General features: G+C 40.6%; 1 protein-coding gene and 1 long non-coding RNA gene across 4 annotated transcripts in view; one reads left to right on the forward strand and one right to left on the reverse strand.

Moving 5' to 3' along the window:
- The window catches only part of LOC114899939, a 254,687-nt gene that overhangs the window by 204,770 nt on the left and 35,775 nt on the right, over positions 1-14,142 (forward strand). The gene's annotated exons all lie outside the window — the stretch shown is intronic.
- Positions 8,823-13,286, reverse strand: RGS1 (regulator of G protein signaling 1). The gene is made up of 5 exons (XM_029231123.1): positions 12,879-13,286; positions 12,435-12,515; positions 11,959-12,020; positions 10,408-10,571; positions 8,823-9,648 (listed from the first exon to the last, which is right to left on the reverse strand). Exons 1-5 carry the CDS (start codon positions 12,974-12,976, stop codon positions 9,463-9,465), a joined length of 591 nt encoding a protein of 196 aa, XP_029086956.1. The 5' UTR covers positions 12,977-13,286; the 3' UTR covers positions 8,823-9,462.

Consider the following 14,142-nt stretch of genomic DNA (forward strand, 5'->3'; position numbering starts at 1 on the left):
GTTGCATCTGAAATAAGCTTTTCACATATTGTTCTCATCCATAGCTTACATCCTCTTTTCCAGGCAGCTCTATCTTGAAGAACATCACAAGGTCAGAGAGATAACCTTTGCCTCACATGGGAGCTGAATAACGCTGCACTCTGATGGAGATGTTGCCCTGGTTTTTCCAGGATGGCTCCATATAGCTCTCTAAATGAAAAAGGAATTGTTTCTTTCTTTCTTTTTTTTCCTTAATAAATTTATTTATTTATTTATTTATGTTTGGCTGCGTTGGGTCTTCGCTGCTGCGCGCGGGCTTTCTCTAGTTGCAGTGAGCGGGGTCTACTCTTCGTTCTGGTGCGCGGGCTTCTCATTGCGGTGGCTTCTCTTGTTGTGGAGCACAGGCTCTAGGCGCGTGGGCTTCAGTAGTTGTGGCATGTGAGCTCAGTAGTTGTGGCTTGCGGGCTCTAGAGCTCAGGCTCAGCAGCTGCGGTGCACGGGCTTAGCTGCTCCATGGCATGTGGGATCTTCCGGGACCAGGGCTCAAACCCGTGTCCCCTGTATTGGCAGGCAGATTCTTAACCACTGTGCTACCAGGGAAGCCCAGAATTGTTTCTTTTTGAAGGAAACTTAAACATTTATCAGTGTCTTTGGATGTATCAGAATAAAACTCTCTAATCACTCTAACGGATCATTGCTAGACCTTCAGAGGCGTTTAGCTGTCACTTACACGAGTGCCAGCTGTGGGTTGCATGACTGTTTGGAGTTTGACAGTTCCTCCATGTGGCTTTGCAACCTCAGAGCCCTTTGCTTCTGGCAGTGCACGTGCGGAAGCGAGAGACAACCTGGGGGTCTTCTAGGCAGTCCTGGAACTGGTGCCCATCCCTTTGCTCTCCACACAGAGCTCAGTTTTGTGGCCCTAATAATTCAAGGGAAAATATCAAATTGCAATTCAAGAAAAAAGACCAAATCCAACTAAAAGAGCTACTGAGTATATACCCAAATACCGACTATGTAGAAACGTTCACATTGGGTTGGCCAAAAAGTTCGGGATGTTTTGTTGGAAAAAGCAGCTTATGGAAAAGCCCGAATGAACTTTTTGGCCAACCCAATAGGAGGTTCTATATTTGCCGTTCACCTTAAGAGGGTCTGGGAAATATGGTTTGTCCAGGGAGGGCCTGAGATTGGTGAGCATCTAAGCAGTCTCTATCACACCCTCCTATAAGGAAAGAGAAAATGAAGTCATTATTTTGGGACAATAATAATGGCTAAAGCAAAAAGATATCGATGTGAGCAAAGTAATACTAGTAAGTAGAGGACAGACTTATTCCAGCCCTTTCGTAACCCAGTAGTGCCAGAATTTACATTTGTTTGTGAGTTTCAGAGGTTGCAATTAATCCAATAATAGTTCACAAAGTAACTTGGGTTACTTTGAGTGTAATCCACACTTTGTTGTGCATCTGTCCCTTCTCTGAAGCCATACCCTTCCTCCAGGACAGAATTACTAGTCCCTCCTTTGAGTTCACTTGGCACATTTTCCTGTCTGCTGAGAGGAGGCTGGGACAGACCCCAAGAATTCCACAGGAGCAGAAGGGCAGGAGGTCCGTGGTTCCTTAGCCTCCCAGCATCCTGTGGAGAGAAGGTCTAGGCTGCTTTCACTGCTCGCTCTTTAATAGGCACTCTGGAAGGGAACACGTAGCATCCAACCGAGTTCATGACCATAGAAAGAGAGAACTTGCTAACGGAGACATACTTGATGTGAGTCGATGCCCATGGAAGCTGCATACGGAGCTGGGGGCACCTGGAGACCTTTTGGCAAATTGGTACCGCACAGCCTTTCCCATTAGGGGAGGAGGGGGGCACCAGTCCCATTTGGCGTTTCACCAGGGACCTGGAGAGAGCCGCCGGGGAGGTCTTCTCTCAGACAGCCTTACTTGACTGTCTTCCTCACCTCTCTCCAAATGCTTAGTCTATTTGTCTGCAGTTCTTTCCGCGCTTTTCTTCCCGAGAGCACTGTGAGCCTCTCACTCGTCGGGGGCTGTATCTTAGTCATCTCTGTTTCCCTGGCACCGCGCATAGCTTTCGGCACATAGCAGGTGTCACTAACTGGGGAGTCTATCAAGGAAGCAAGCGTCTAGACTCGATTCTAGAAGTGTAAAGTGGAGCCTAGCATTCTGAAGATGAATTAAGAAACCTCTGAACAAGGAATATTTTGTGCTTTCTTCCCCTCAACTTTGGCACTTCCTAATTACCCCCATAGATAGTGCGAATTATGATCATTCTAGTCAAAATCATGCCAAATAAACATTCTAGGAAGTATCTTATTCAGTTCTTCATATGGGAACATGTTCTACCCTTTACTTGTTCACAGTGGGTCATTTGTAAACCCTGAATTAACTGACAGATTTAAGGAAAAAAGCACAAGACTAGGGATACAATCTGTTTTTATAGCTAATTCAAGCTGAGGGTTTCAAGGCAGAGTATGAAAGCTAAGACCAGGGGTGAGCATGTCAGTTTTACTGATTTAAAACAAGCCCACTGAACTTTCACCTTCTAGGTTTGACTAGAATAGCAACAGACAGTTTGGGGGGCAAGGATAGGACAATACCTGAAACCCACTATATTCCTGCCTTTTTTTTTTTTTTTCTCTCTATCCAGAAATAAAGGGTAGACTCCTCACCTATTTTGAGGATTTAAAGTAAGAATGACTGAAGGAAAAAATGTGCCAAGAGAGTGGCTACCTTCAGGTTTCCTGTCCTCTGTCTTGTCTCTGTTAACAAGAAGTGAGCACTAGAACATTCCACCAGTCACATGACCCACTGTCAAGCTAAGGGCCAGGCTTGCCATCTAAGGACACAGGATTCCTCCCTGAGAGTCGCTGTCATCACACTCCTTCCCGCTGGGGTGCCGCTCATCCCCAGGGCAGTTTCTGTTTCCGTCTGACAGCTGCTTTGCCCCTCTCTTTCACCTGGATCCTACACGTCAGTTTTGTCTTCTGTCTTTAACAGGTGCTCTCAAACTTAGAGCAGTTTCTTCCTGCAAGTCTGTTGAGTGTCTTGGTCCTTGCTTTTGGTTCTCAGCCTGGATGAGAGCTTGCAAGCTTCTAGTTTTGTCCAAGAAGAAAGTGAGCTTTGAGGAAAGACATGTGGAATGCTTCATATGTAGGTTCATTGTGAATAAACTGTTAACGTGTTGAAAGCGCTGCATAATTTATTTTGCACGTGGAGCCTTTTAGAAGCGTATGCCTTAATCTTCCTCCAGGGCTCTCCTCTTCTGTTTCCAAGTTGTTCAATGCACATTTGCAGCTGAAGGACCTCAAAGGTGATATGTTTAAAATTGAGCCGGAAAGGGCTTTGCTGTGATTTTGAGGCCCCAAGCTAGACACCCCGGAGGTATCCTGTGTTCCCCTCCCTCAATTACTCCTCACAGCAAATTGCTCACCAAGTATTATCTATTTGCCCTCTCTCTCCCATTGCCTTGATTTCTGCCCTGATTCTCTCCTGCTGGACTACAGAACTGGTTTCATGTTTGGCTTTCCTTCCTCAGTTATGCCTTCCTTTGTAACTGTCTTCCACACAAAATCCAGAAATAGCTTTCTACGACACAAAGTAATCCTGCCACTTTCAGGAGGAAGCATGAGATAATGCAGTCGTTGGAAACATACATACCTGGTCTCAAACCCTGGGTCTGCTACTTCCTGGTTCTGTGTCCTTAGATAACTTTTTTCACCTTTTTGGTTGGACATTTGTTGATCAATAAAATGAGGTTAAGAGTGCTTATCTCAGAGAGTCCTGGTGTAGACTCAACAAGTAACTTGTGTATCAGCACAAGCAGTTATGTCTTTTGCTCATTTGCTTGAAACTTCAGTGGTGACCTGTCATATAAAAGATGAAACTCACACTCTTTCGAATGGACTGTGTCTCTTCTCAGAACCTGCCCTAAACTACCTTTTGAGCTTTCCCTCCAGCCCTCTCGCTTCCGCCATGTGTTCCAGCCACACTAAATAAATCACCGTTGCTGAACACAGAGTGTTTTTTTTCCTGATTTCCTGACTTTTTCACAGACTGTTTCCTGAAATGTTCTCACCCTCTTTCTTCCCTGGTTGGGGTTTATTTATTCTTCAAGATCCACCCCAGTTATCCCTTTCCTGTGGAAAAGATGGAGAAATCAGCCAGCTAATATTATAATAAGTAAAAGTGCACATTAAATATAGAACAAAAGCAAATATTCTTCCTGGATGAACAAATCTACTGTCTATTATAATGCATTATTATTTAAGTAACTGTTTTTTTTGCTAAGAAAACTTGCAGTTAAAGAACTTTTTGGAAGGCTTGCATTTTTCACTTGAGAAGTGGGAAGTTGCTGTTTCTCTTGAGTGACATGAGAGCGTCTACTTGGAATGTCCCTAAACTCTTTGGAATTTTTGTACATACTCAGCCACACGGATCCTAGACCTCTGACTCTGCTTGGAGTTGGACAGGAGAGAGAGGAAGGACGAGGAGAACATTTAATTCTGAAGTGTGATTGACGTGGCCAGCGCAGTTTTCTAAATCTAAAACGTGCTCACAGTGCACCGTTTCTTCTTACGTAAACCAGTCAGCTCCCTAATCCCAGGAGCTTGACTTCTCTTTCAACCATCAAGCCTACTGCCACAGATCTTCCCCACATGGTAACATTCCAAGTCGAGGCAAGGTCCCCACGGATTTAATAAATTTGGTTCTTTTGGGTTTGGATTCGAATTCCTAGCCTAATCTTCCATCAACTATGGGAGTTTCGAAGTAACGTAGACAATTCTAAACTATAGCACAATCCCTTTTGGCTTAAAATTTCAATTTGAGAAGATAAAATATAAGTGTGACATTTTGGGGCACTCAGGTTTTCAAATGAGACATAAGGTAATACAAACATTTAAGACACTGAGCCAGTTTGTTTCCTTTCTCTCTCTCTCTCTCTCTCTCTCTTTGCCTTCCTCCCTCCCTCCCTCCTTCCCTTTCATTTCCCTTTGGTCTGTTTACAAATTCAAGTGAAAGGAGCCACCAGGAGGTAAATACCCAGTCGAATATTTATATAGAAACATCCATAGAAGGTTCTATATTTTGCCATGGACTTACTTGTAGAAAAGTTTCATTTAGGTTAGGCACAGAGTAAGACACAAAATTTTGCCATTAGAATGATACATTTTTAGCTTTTCAAAATGAGCAGAACCTTGTAGGGCCTTCCCAAGGCAGACCACCGCTTCTCCCTAATGTCCTCAGCTTCTTGTTTATAGAAAAGCTTTAGCCTCCTAGGCCTTCCCATAGTTCCAAAGAACACATTTAATCAGAGAAGTGAGAAAATACAGAAACAAAGGAAAACAGTCAAACAAGATAAAATAATAGTAGTTTAGCTGTAAACTAAAGAGTCAAGGACCTTTAGTTCCTCCTCAAGGGCTATAGATAATACCCTGAGCCATATCCTTCGGTCGTTTTGCAGGTACTGACACCCCCACCAGGTAGAAGTTACATGCCTGCTGACTACAAGCATGTAGACCCAAGACTGGTTGGAACCAGAAGGTTGATGATGTTAACTCCCAATTACCTCACCATCAACCAATCAGAAGAACGTCCATGAGCGGATCAGACACCCTACAATCCTCACTCCTAACACTGACTTTAAAAACCCTTCCCTGAAAGCCACTGGGCAGTTCGGGTCTTTTGAGCCTCAGTTTCCTGCTCTCCTTGTTTGGCCCCATGTTGGGTGCCTTGCAGTAAACGCTGTACTTTCCTTCACCACAAGCTGGTGTCATTAGATTGGCTTTGTTGTGCATTGGGCGCACGGATCCAAGTTTGGTTCAGTAACACTTTTAAGATACTGGTCTCAACAAAACTGTTGGTGGTATTTCTGCAGTTGATGAGTATTTTTTTGGTTCTATAGATAGGGTTTTATGCGGTCTTGAGGAAATTCTACAATTCTGTGTATAATAGCAATTATTTATATCTACGGTAGTTTAAATCACCATTTACTCTATTTTCCCTTTACATATTTCAGAATTTCTTTTCTCAGTAATAAATCATCAAAGATTCCTCCTAATATAATACAGACTGTGTTTGCACACAGAATGAAAGAAACTTGAAATTTAGTTTATCCCACATGAGCTAAATGTGTAAATATATACTTTTTATTAGACATCAGGGGGTCTAATTTCTACCTTCACGGATTCCTACTTTTCTACAATATACATATCGTATTAGAAATAGTATAAAATACATCTGAGCAAAGTAAATTTATTTTTATTTTTTAAATTAATTAGTTTTAAATTATACATATTGTTGATTGCCACTGCTTTAGTATCACAATAGAACATAGCATATGAGCTGAGAATCTTAGATGGAGCAGTTGGACCAGATTTCTCTAAACAGTAGAGCTAATCATATTTCTGTAAATGATCTAATAAAACATCCACACCATAGTAAACAATGCCAATGAAAAGAAATTTATCTTTTCAAGTTTTTTGCAATATCTTGAATCTATGCAGCCATGGTGACAATTTTTATTTTTCATTTTGAAAATGAAGAGATGTCTTAGATGTTTGTTTTGACCATCTGTCCAAAACTTGGATGCCTTTTTTTTTTAATAGATTTTATTTATTTATTTATTTATTTATTTATTTATTGGCTGTGTTGGGTCTTTGTTGCTGCACGCAGGCTTTCTCTAGTTGGGATGAGTGGGGGCTACTCTTCGTTGCGGTGCACGGGCTTCTCATTGTGGTGGCTTCTCTTGTTGAGGAGCACGGGCTCTAGGCACGTGGGATTCAGTAGTTGTGGCACATGGGCTCAGTAGTTGTGGCTCACAGGCTCTAGAGCACAGGCTAAGTAGTTGTGGCGCACGGGCTTAATTGCTCCCCGTCATGTGGGATCTTCCCGGATCAGGGCTTGAGCCTGTGTCCCCTGTGTCGGCAGGTGGGTTCTTAATCACTGCGCCACCAGGGAAGCCCCTGCATGGCTTTTTAACATGGCATCTTATCAAGACAAAGACCAGAAGCATTCATTTTATGACCAGTATGTGTGTTGGACAGTTGCACTTCTACTGCCTCCGAGTTTGAAGGGCCTGGACTATTTAATGTGACAGTGGTGCTAGAAATAGGAGCAGAGTGTCTTGTGTTTATATGGACCTGGTTCCCCTCCGGTTTTTATTGAAAATAACCACATAGCGGTGTAAGGTGTTAGAAAGCCTTTACAGAAGAGTAATTCTACCTGGGCCTTGAAGAATTGGTTGGACTTTGAAAACTGGAAGGAGGTAGGAAAAGGCATTTTAGAGAGCTAGTAGATTAACCAAAGGGTAGTGAAGATCAGGACTCCTTCAAGAAAAGGCAGTTGATCCAGAGTGATGTCCAGGTAGGAAGGGTGCCGAGAGGGGAGTAAGACGAATTATACCCTGAAGGTCTCACTGGGAGTGTTTTGAATTCCAGAAAGGAAATTTGAACTTTATGTTGTATGTCACGGGAAATGGCAGGGCCAGATCTGTGTCTCAGAAGGTGATGTTTGTGGCTATTTAGAGGATGGATTGAAGATGGATTGAAGAGAAGAGGCTGGAAAGAAAGAAAACAAGTTGCATGAATGAGCAATCAATGAGAGACTACGCTAGCGCAGGGGGGGCAGAAAAAGAGCAAGTGACATACCAACTGCACACATTAATTGTAGAAGGAGGATTGAGGGAATTTGGTGATGGCATGAGTAAGGGAGAGAATGATGGTGATGATGGTGATTAAACTGGATTCCGTTCCTAAGCCTCTTACAATATTTTGACCTGCTAAATCATAGAATTAAGCTTATGGTAGAGACAATTTGGACTTTGTCCCATGGCGATTCAAGAATAGTACTTTTTAAACCTCTCTACGTATTGCCCCATGTCATTGCTGTGTGCCTGATGATAGGCAAGCCTGTACTGAGAATATCCAGAGTATTACACTGTGGTGGCTGATTATTCAATTATATATGGGACACGGGAGCATGGGAAGATACAGCTCTATAGACTATGCTGGAATGTGCATCATCCTGATTATCCTTTTGTAGATGATCCTCCAGAGCAGTCTTATGTTCCTGCTTAGGTAACGCCTAGGACTGCTGAAGGCTTGAGGATTTAGGAAATGTCTTCTGGTCATTGGGGGGCAGTGTTGCACAGTAGAGGGAACACAAATTGTGTGGTGAGAAAATTTACGTGTAAATCCCTGGCAGTGGGACTGTCTCTTAACCCCAGGATTCCCAACCCTGCATAGCCAGGGCATCTTCAGAATCGCCTGGAATTTACTCTTAAAATATAGATCCTCATACTCTGTCCCTTGGGGATTCTGATTCAGTCAGTCTGGGATAGGGCCCCAAAAGAGGTGTTTTGTTTTTTAACATTCTAGGTAGTTTTGATAGCTAAATTTGGGAAGTAGTGATTTAATCTTACTAGTCTCAGCTTTCATAGGATTGCTATGAACATTAAATGAGAAAATACATCTGGCTTTTATAAACTTTAAATCACAATAAATTATTAGTTGTTAATTAGATGACTTCTTGAAATAAAATTTCTATCCCTCTTTAAAAGACTTCTTCAATTTCTCATCAGTTTGAAGCTTGACTATATGAGAGCATATTATATTTGTTTGATCTTTATACATTGTGATAGCAGAGAGAAAACTAATGAATTCTGTCCAATACACACACGTAATACACAAGATATAAGATTAACTGGATGATAGTTTTAGATGTTGAAGAGGTGATAGAAAGTAGAAGGCCCTTGCTTAAATTTTTGTTAAATCTGAAAAATAAATGCCAGTTTTTAAATATGGCAAGGAAATGTAAACAGAAATTGCTTCTATGTTTTTAAGACAAAACTCACATTTATTATTGACACTGTGATAATTTAATTTACAAATATATTCTGACTTCCCAACTTTAAGGCAATAGCTTAAGTTAAATACATTGTTCTCCTCTTCATCTCTTTCAATCCCAAAACACTCCAACAAACAAACCAACACTGAAAAACTTTGTGTCAATAACAGAAATGGTGATTTTGAAACGCATACTTCTCAAATAGTCATCCAAGTAAAAGAGATTTCAGCAGCTCAATGCAATCTCTGTATAACAATATGCAGCATAAATGTCAGTTGACCTTGAAGCTTATAGCATGTTTTCACCAGTTTCAAAACCCTTATTCACAGTTTCTGCGTAGCAAGCATTACCCGGCCTTCTCAGTTCTGAGGGATGTTCTAATACGTAGGTCCACTGTATTTTATGACAGTACCACAGTATCTCCTTCCTTCTACCATCGCTAAATTTTCTTCTCACGCTTCTTCAGCCCTGAGCCTGGATAACTTCCATGTTAATCTGTCCTGAGTCATGGGTTCTTCCCCTGGATCTGTGAGTCATCCAAAAAGGCCAAGGTGTTCCCCCAGGGAGCCATCCTGGTACATTCCTTCTGTACTTGATATCATCTTTAATTCCCTCCAGCCGGCACTAGTCACTTTAGACTATTAGCCTGAAGGTCATTCAGAAGATTTAAGTATATATTTGATTTGAGGAACCTGGGATAGGAGTCCTTTTCCATAAGAGTATATATGGTTCTTTGGGCTTCATCGAAACACGTGGGTGTTGGTGCTTTAATCTTCTTGGCTGTAGATTCTCGAGTGTGAAAGTCAATATTGATCTAAAAAGAAATCCTCATCAGTTCATGTGCACTTCCAATTTATTGCATTTTTTATGATGTCACTGTTGTTTTTGAAGCACCTCAAGACAGTGGCTTTAAAACCTCATTTAAATCAGCTCAAATATCTCTTGAATGCCTATTCTAAGCATACCTTATCCTAGGTGTGGAAGAGTTAAAAAGAAGTAGCACAAAAAAGCAGAAATATCTTTGCTCCAAGTTAGCTCATAATATCTTTGGGAGGTGCAAAAGAGGCAGACATTATTTTTTAAATATCTGTGTAAGGTGATACGTGCATCAAGAAAAGTGATGTGCACATTTAAGGTTTACAGGAGGAGAGGACACTTTGTGCAGACGTTTGCTGCTTGAACCAGGAATATTTAACTGGAAGTGGGCATTACTACTAACTGGAAATATTTCTGCTGCTGCAATCCATGTATTGCACTAATCTCTACTTTATCCTAATCCAAAACGAGCTAGCTCATTAAGGACCCCCTGACATGCAGTTCTGGTCGGCATCACCAGTACTCCTTACCCCACCCCATCACATTAGCTTGTTTTACAAAATCAATCTTTCATCCAATCTTTTCACAAGGGTAGAAAATTAGATTATCATTGCACTGAACTATATGAATACACTTAAATATATAGCAGTGAAAATCATAATACTCAAAAAGGATTTCATCTTGCTAGTATGTTGAATCTTATTCTATATCTAAGTTTCTTTACATATAAACCGACGGTAATGAACTAAATACTCACTTGTTTGGCGGCATCTGACTGCACAAATGCTTTATAGATTTTCTCCGCTTTGCAATGCAAAAGATCAGACTCTGTTTTTTTATAGTCTTCACAAGCCAGCCAGAATTCAATATTCTCCTCACTGAACTCAGACTTTAGGAAATTCCCAAAGACGTCTTGACCAGCTAAAAAGAAAGGGTGAGGGGTGAGATAAATTAATTTATCACAGCCAATAAATGAATAACTGGAAGAAATTTACAAGAAAAGTACTGTGGCATATTCTCTGTGTACAAAGGGAAGAGGTGGATGCTGCTGAAATGGCTGTGTCACCGTTTGTAGAGGTGGGAAGGCCTTAGGGACCCCTTCGTTTACAGTCTGTCTGGGGTCAGACACGCTTGTCACAGGTACACAGCTGCTTAGTGGTGGCTGAGAGACTGCTTCACTTCCATCTGCTGTTACATTACAATTCTGCTCTGCAGGTTACAGAACAATCTCTTTTCTTACACTACCAGCTCAGCCAGAGTGCAGAGTATTTTAGGGAATCAGATATTGACAGGAGGCATGAACATCATGTTAATCATTAGCAAATATAATTTCTCTGTCCAACTCATATAAGTCAAAAGATGTGAGGCCTGTATATTACCTATGTGCGCTATACTGCTTGGATTTACTAGTGTTATTCGGGCTTTTCAGTGGGCCATTTTCTATAGCGTTGTTTGGCTGAATCATAACCTAAGTCAGATAACAAGCAGATGAACCAGGTTGAACTACTTGATCCCCACGTGAGGCTCTGTAGGGTGTTGCGGGGGAGGGAGAAGGGGATCGGCTCACCCCGGATAGGGATAAGCTGCCCATCTATGCCCCTGAGCGAGGTCCTAATCCCAACGGGATCCCAATGCCCATGATGAGGGCTAAGACAAGCTGATCTCATTTCCCTTCTCTCATCAGAAACTCCCCGTGAGACTCTGTGTTTAAAAAGTCTTTTTATCATATCTGTGTTATAACGTGTCATGTTATATATAATGCAGTTTTATGCTGTGTGTCTCAACTGCCTTCAAGGCAGCAAGGCACTGTGTCTTTACTCTTGAGTCCTTGGTGCTTCTAAAATGCCTGCACATAAATGCCTGGGCTGAATGAGTGACAACGCATGTATGAATGGAAAAAGTTATTAATTGACTGAGTGAATCCTACCCCTTACATCCAGTGGTACAAAAATACATCCTTTAGGTAGCTTTCAGAATAGCAGTTCACATGTTGAGATGTTTGGTTTACTTTTTAAAACTCTAAACTTCAGAACCCCAGCATAATTTAAAATTTTGCTCCTATAATGATCCATGGAAACAGCTAGTTGCCTTGGCAAATTTTTCTAAAGGACAGTAGCAGAACTGAGTGCCGTGTCAACATTATGCCACGATGAGGCATAATACGCTGAAGCTATCAGTGCTACAGAACAGCTAGAGTACAACTTTTCCCACACCCTCCCATCCAGAATACTATATTTTAATGAAGCCATTCAATCTGTTAGCATACTGAGATAAACCCAGAAACATTCAATAGTTCATCTGTACTTACTCTGGTTGGCAAGAAGTTTTTCCAGAGATTCAGACCACTGCTTCACCTCATCAGCAGAGAGTCTACAGGGGACGACATTTACATAAATTAGTATTTTTGTGTGTGTAAGCGCAAATGAAATCAGAATGGCTGCTGCATTTTGATAACTTCACAAACTGAGACTCTACTTCTGATAAATTTTATTAAAATTTATCTATAAGAAAACAAAAATTTGCTTAGAATTACTATCGTTATGAAAATATCTGCCAATAAAATGTGAAAAAATCCAGATGTACTCCAAACAGTATAATAAGTAGCAAATCTATGCATGCACATTTGTATTTAAATTACATTGGTATTAATGCAGCTTAATCTTATTAGTCTTGTTACTTAAAAGAAATGAAGTCCATTATGTGTAGCATTGCCGCCTTGCTAGAATACAGAGCTAATGCACAGGCCACTTATATAGGGATAGTTCCGTGTTTTAGTGTACATACAGGTCCTTGGACTTGGAAGGTTTCATTCCAGATTCCAGATGTGGGATCATAGATCTCAGGTATGCTTTCACGTCCATTCCACTACAAAAGACACAAAAGTAAATATTCATATTTCTTCAGAAGAATACATTTTATTTGTAAAAAGAAAAGAGCATGAAGCAAACTTCTCCAAGGAATAAGGCCAGAATAAAAATAGCTGATACAACATATTGCTATATCAAGAGTGAGCCAATTTTTACGAGCCAAAGTCTGGAAAAATTCCCACCTCATTTAATGCCCTGTCATGATTCATTTTTAAATACAACTGAATATACTTGTAACTCACAGCAGGTCATTGCCCTGATCTAGGTAAACTAAAGGCTTGTATTTTCTTCCATTCATTCATTTTCAGTTGTTCTGCCATTAAGGATCATCTAAGTCAAAATTTGCAGTTAATGAACTTACAAAGTCTTTGGCCTCCTTTTTTGCGTCTTGTCGTCTAGAAGCGAATGATCAGTTCCTTTCAGTTCCTTTGGATTAGCAGAGAGGAACACGCCTGGCATTTTGTCTGGCCTTGGCGTGGAGATGGCCGCTGCTCACATGGTCCTCAGCAGGCAAGTATCTGCTAATCCATGCCTCTGCTGCTTTATATAGTGACGGCTAACAGGCCCTTGCTGTTCAAACGAGTCTGTTTATCAAGTGATGTTACCACAGACACTGGAAGTTCCCCCTTTCTTGGTGTGTTGTGACGTGTATCTTGAAAAAAACAAAAAGCACACAGTGATGTTTTGTGGTTGAAACTTAACCCAATGAGACTAGGTCACTTGATTATATAGAAAGAAAGAAAATTAGACCTACAGAGGTGCACACACATATACCACATGTCTAAAGCCTCAGCAGGATCAGTCTTTGGTTCTAGGGGGTGCTTGTTTCTTCATAAAAACTGCATATTTCAATGAAATGTTTCATTTGGTGGGTTTATTGTATCACACAGACTAGAGATGGGTCCCCTCAGGACTTTGCATAGTCCTTGACTATAAAATTCATTTGATTACAGTATTTTAAAAAGGGTTTTATTTTTCTTTCAGAAAGCAATGTAAAGTAAACAAATACTTCTTTTTTTTTCATTCGTGCAGTGCACACATCTGGTAGGAAGGAGAGTCATGAGAAGTTATCTTAACTTTTCCCTACTCCAAACCTCATCCCTTATTTCCATGGCAAGAAATTTTCATGTTACTGTTTTCCAGGGTGTGTGCTAAACACTCTACTGGTGATATACAAGATGATTTTAAGGGGTGCATGAATTTTAATATTCATTAGAAATATAACTAATGTATCAAACTGTTTTTTTTTTGTATATTACCGCTTAGGAAAGGAATAAAGTAAAATTAAAAACAAAACTATAAACACATAAAAGTATAGTTAACACAAAAATATGACATAATGTGTAAATACACTGATACAAAAGAATTACACAGTATCAGGAGAAAAACTACTAATGGTAAAAATAAGAATATATTTGGCCAGGCCAGTAGTGTACTTCTTAGGTGATGATCTTCCAAATTTCGGTAGTATCTCTGGAGAGATATAGTCTAGCTTTAATTAAAATTAAGAATTAAAATAAAAACCCAAGGAAATAGATGACTAATCACTGATCAGGGTAGAGGGGCTAGTGCAATATAAGCTCGTACAGAGTTTGTATATAGAATGTGGTGTATTTATAGAGTGT

This window comes from Monodon monoceros, unplaced genomic scaffold (assembly GCF_005190385.1).
Source record: "Monodon monoceros isolate NGI ecotype Baffin Bay Population unplaced genomic scaffold, NGI_Narwhal_1 Super_Scaffold_18, whole genome shotgun sequence".
NCBI classification, from domain to species: Eukaryota; Metazoa; Chordata; class Mammalia; order Artiodactyla; family Monodontidae; genus Monodon; species Monodon monoceros.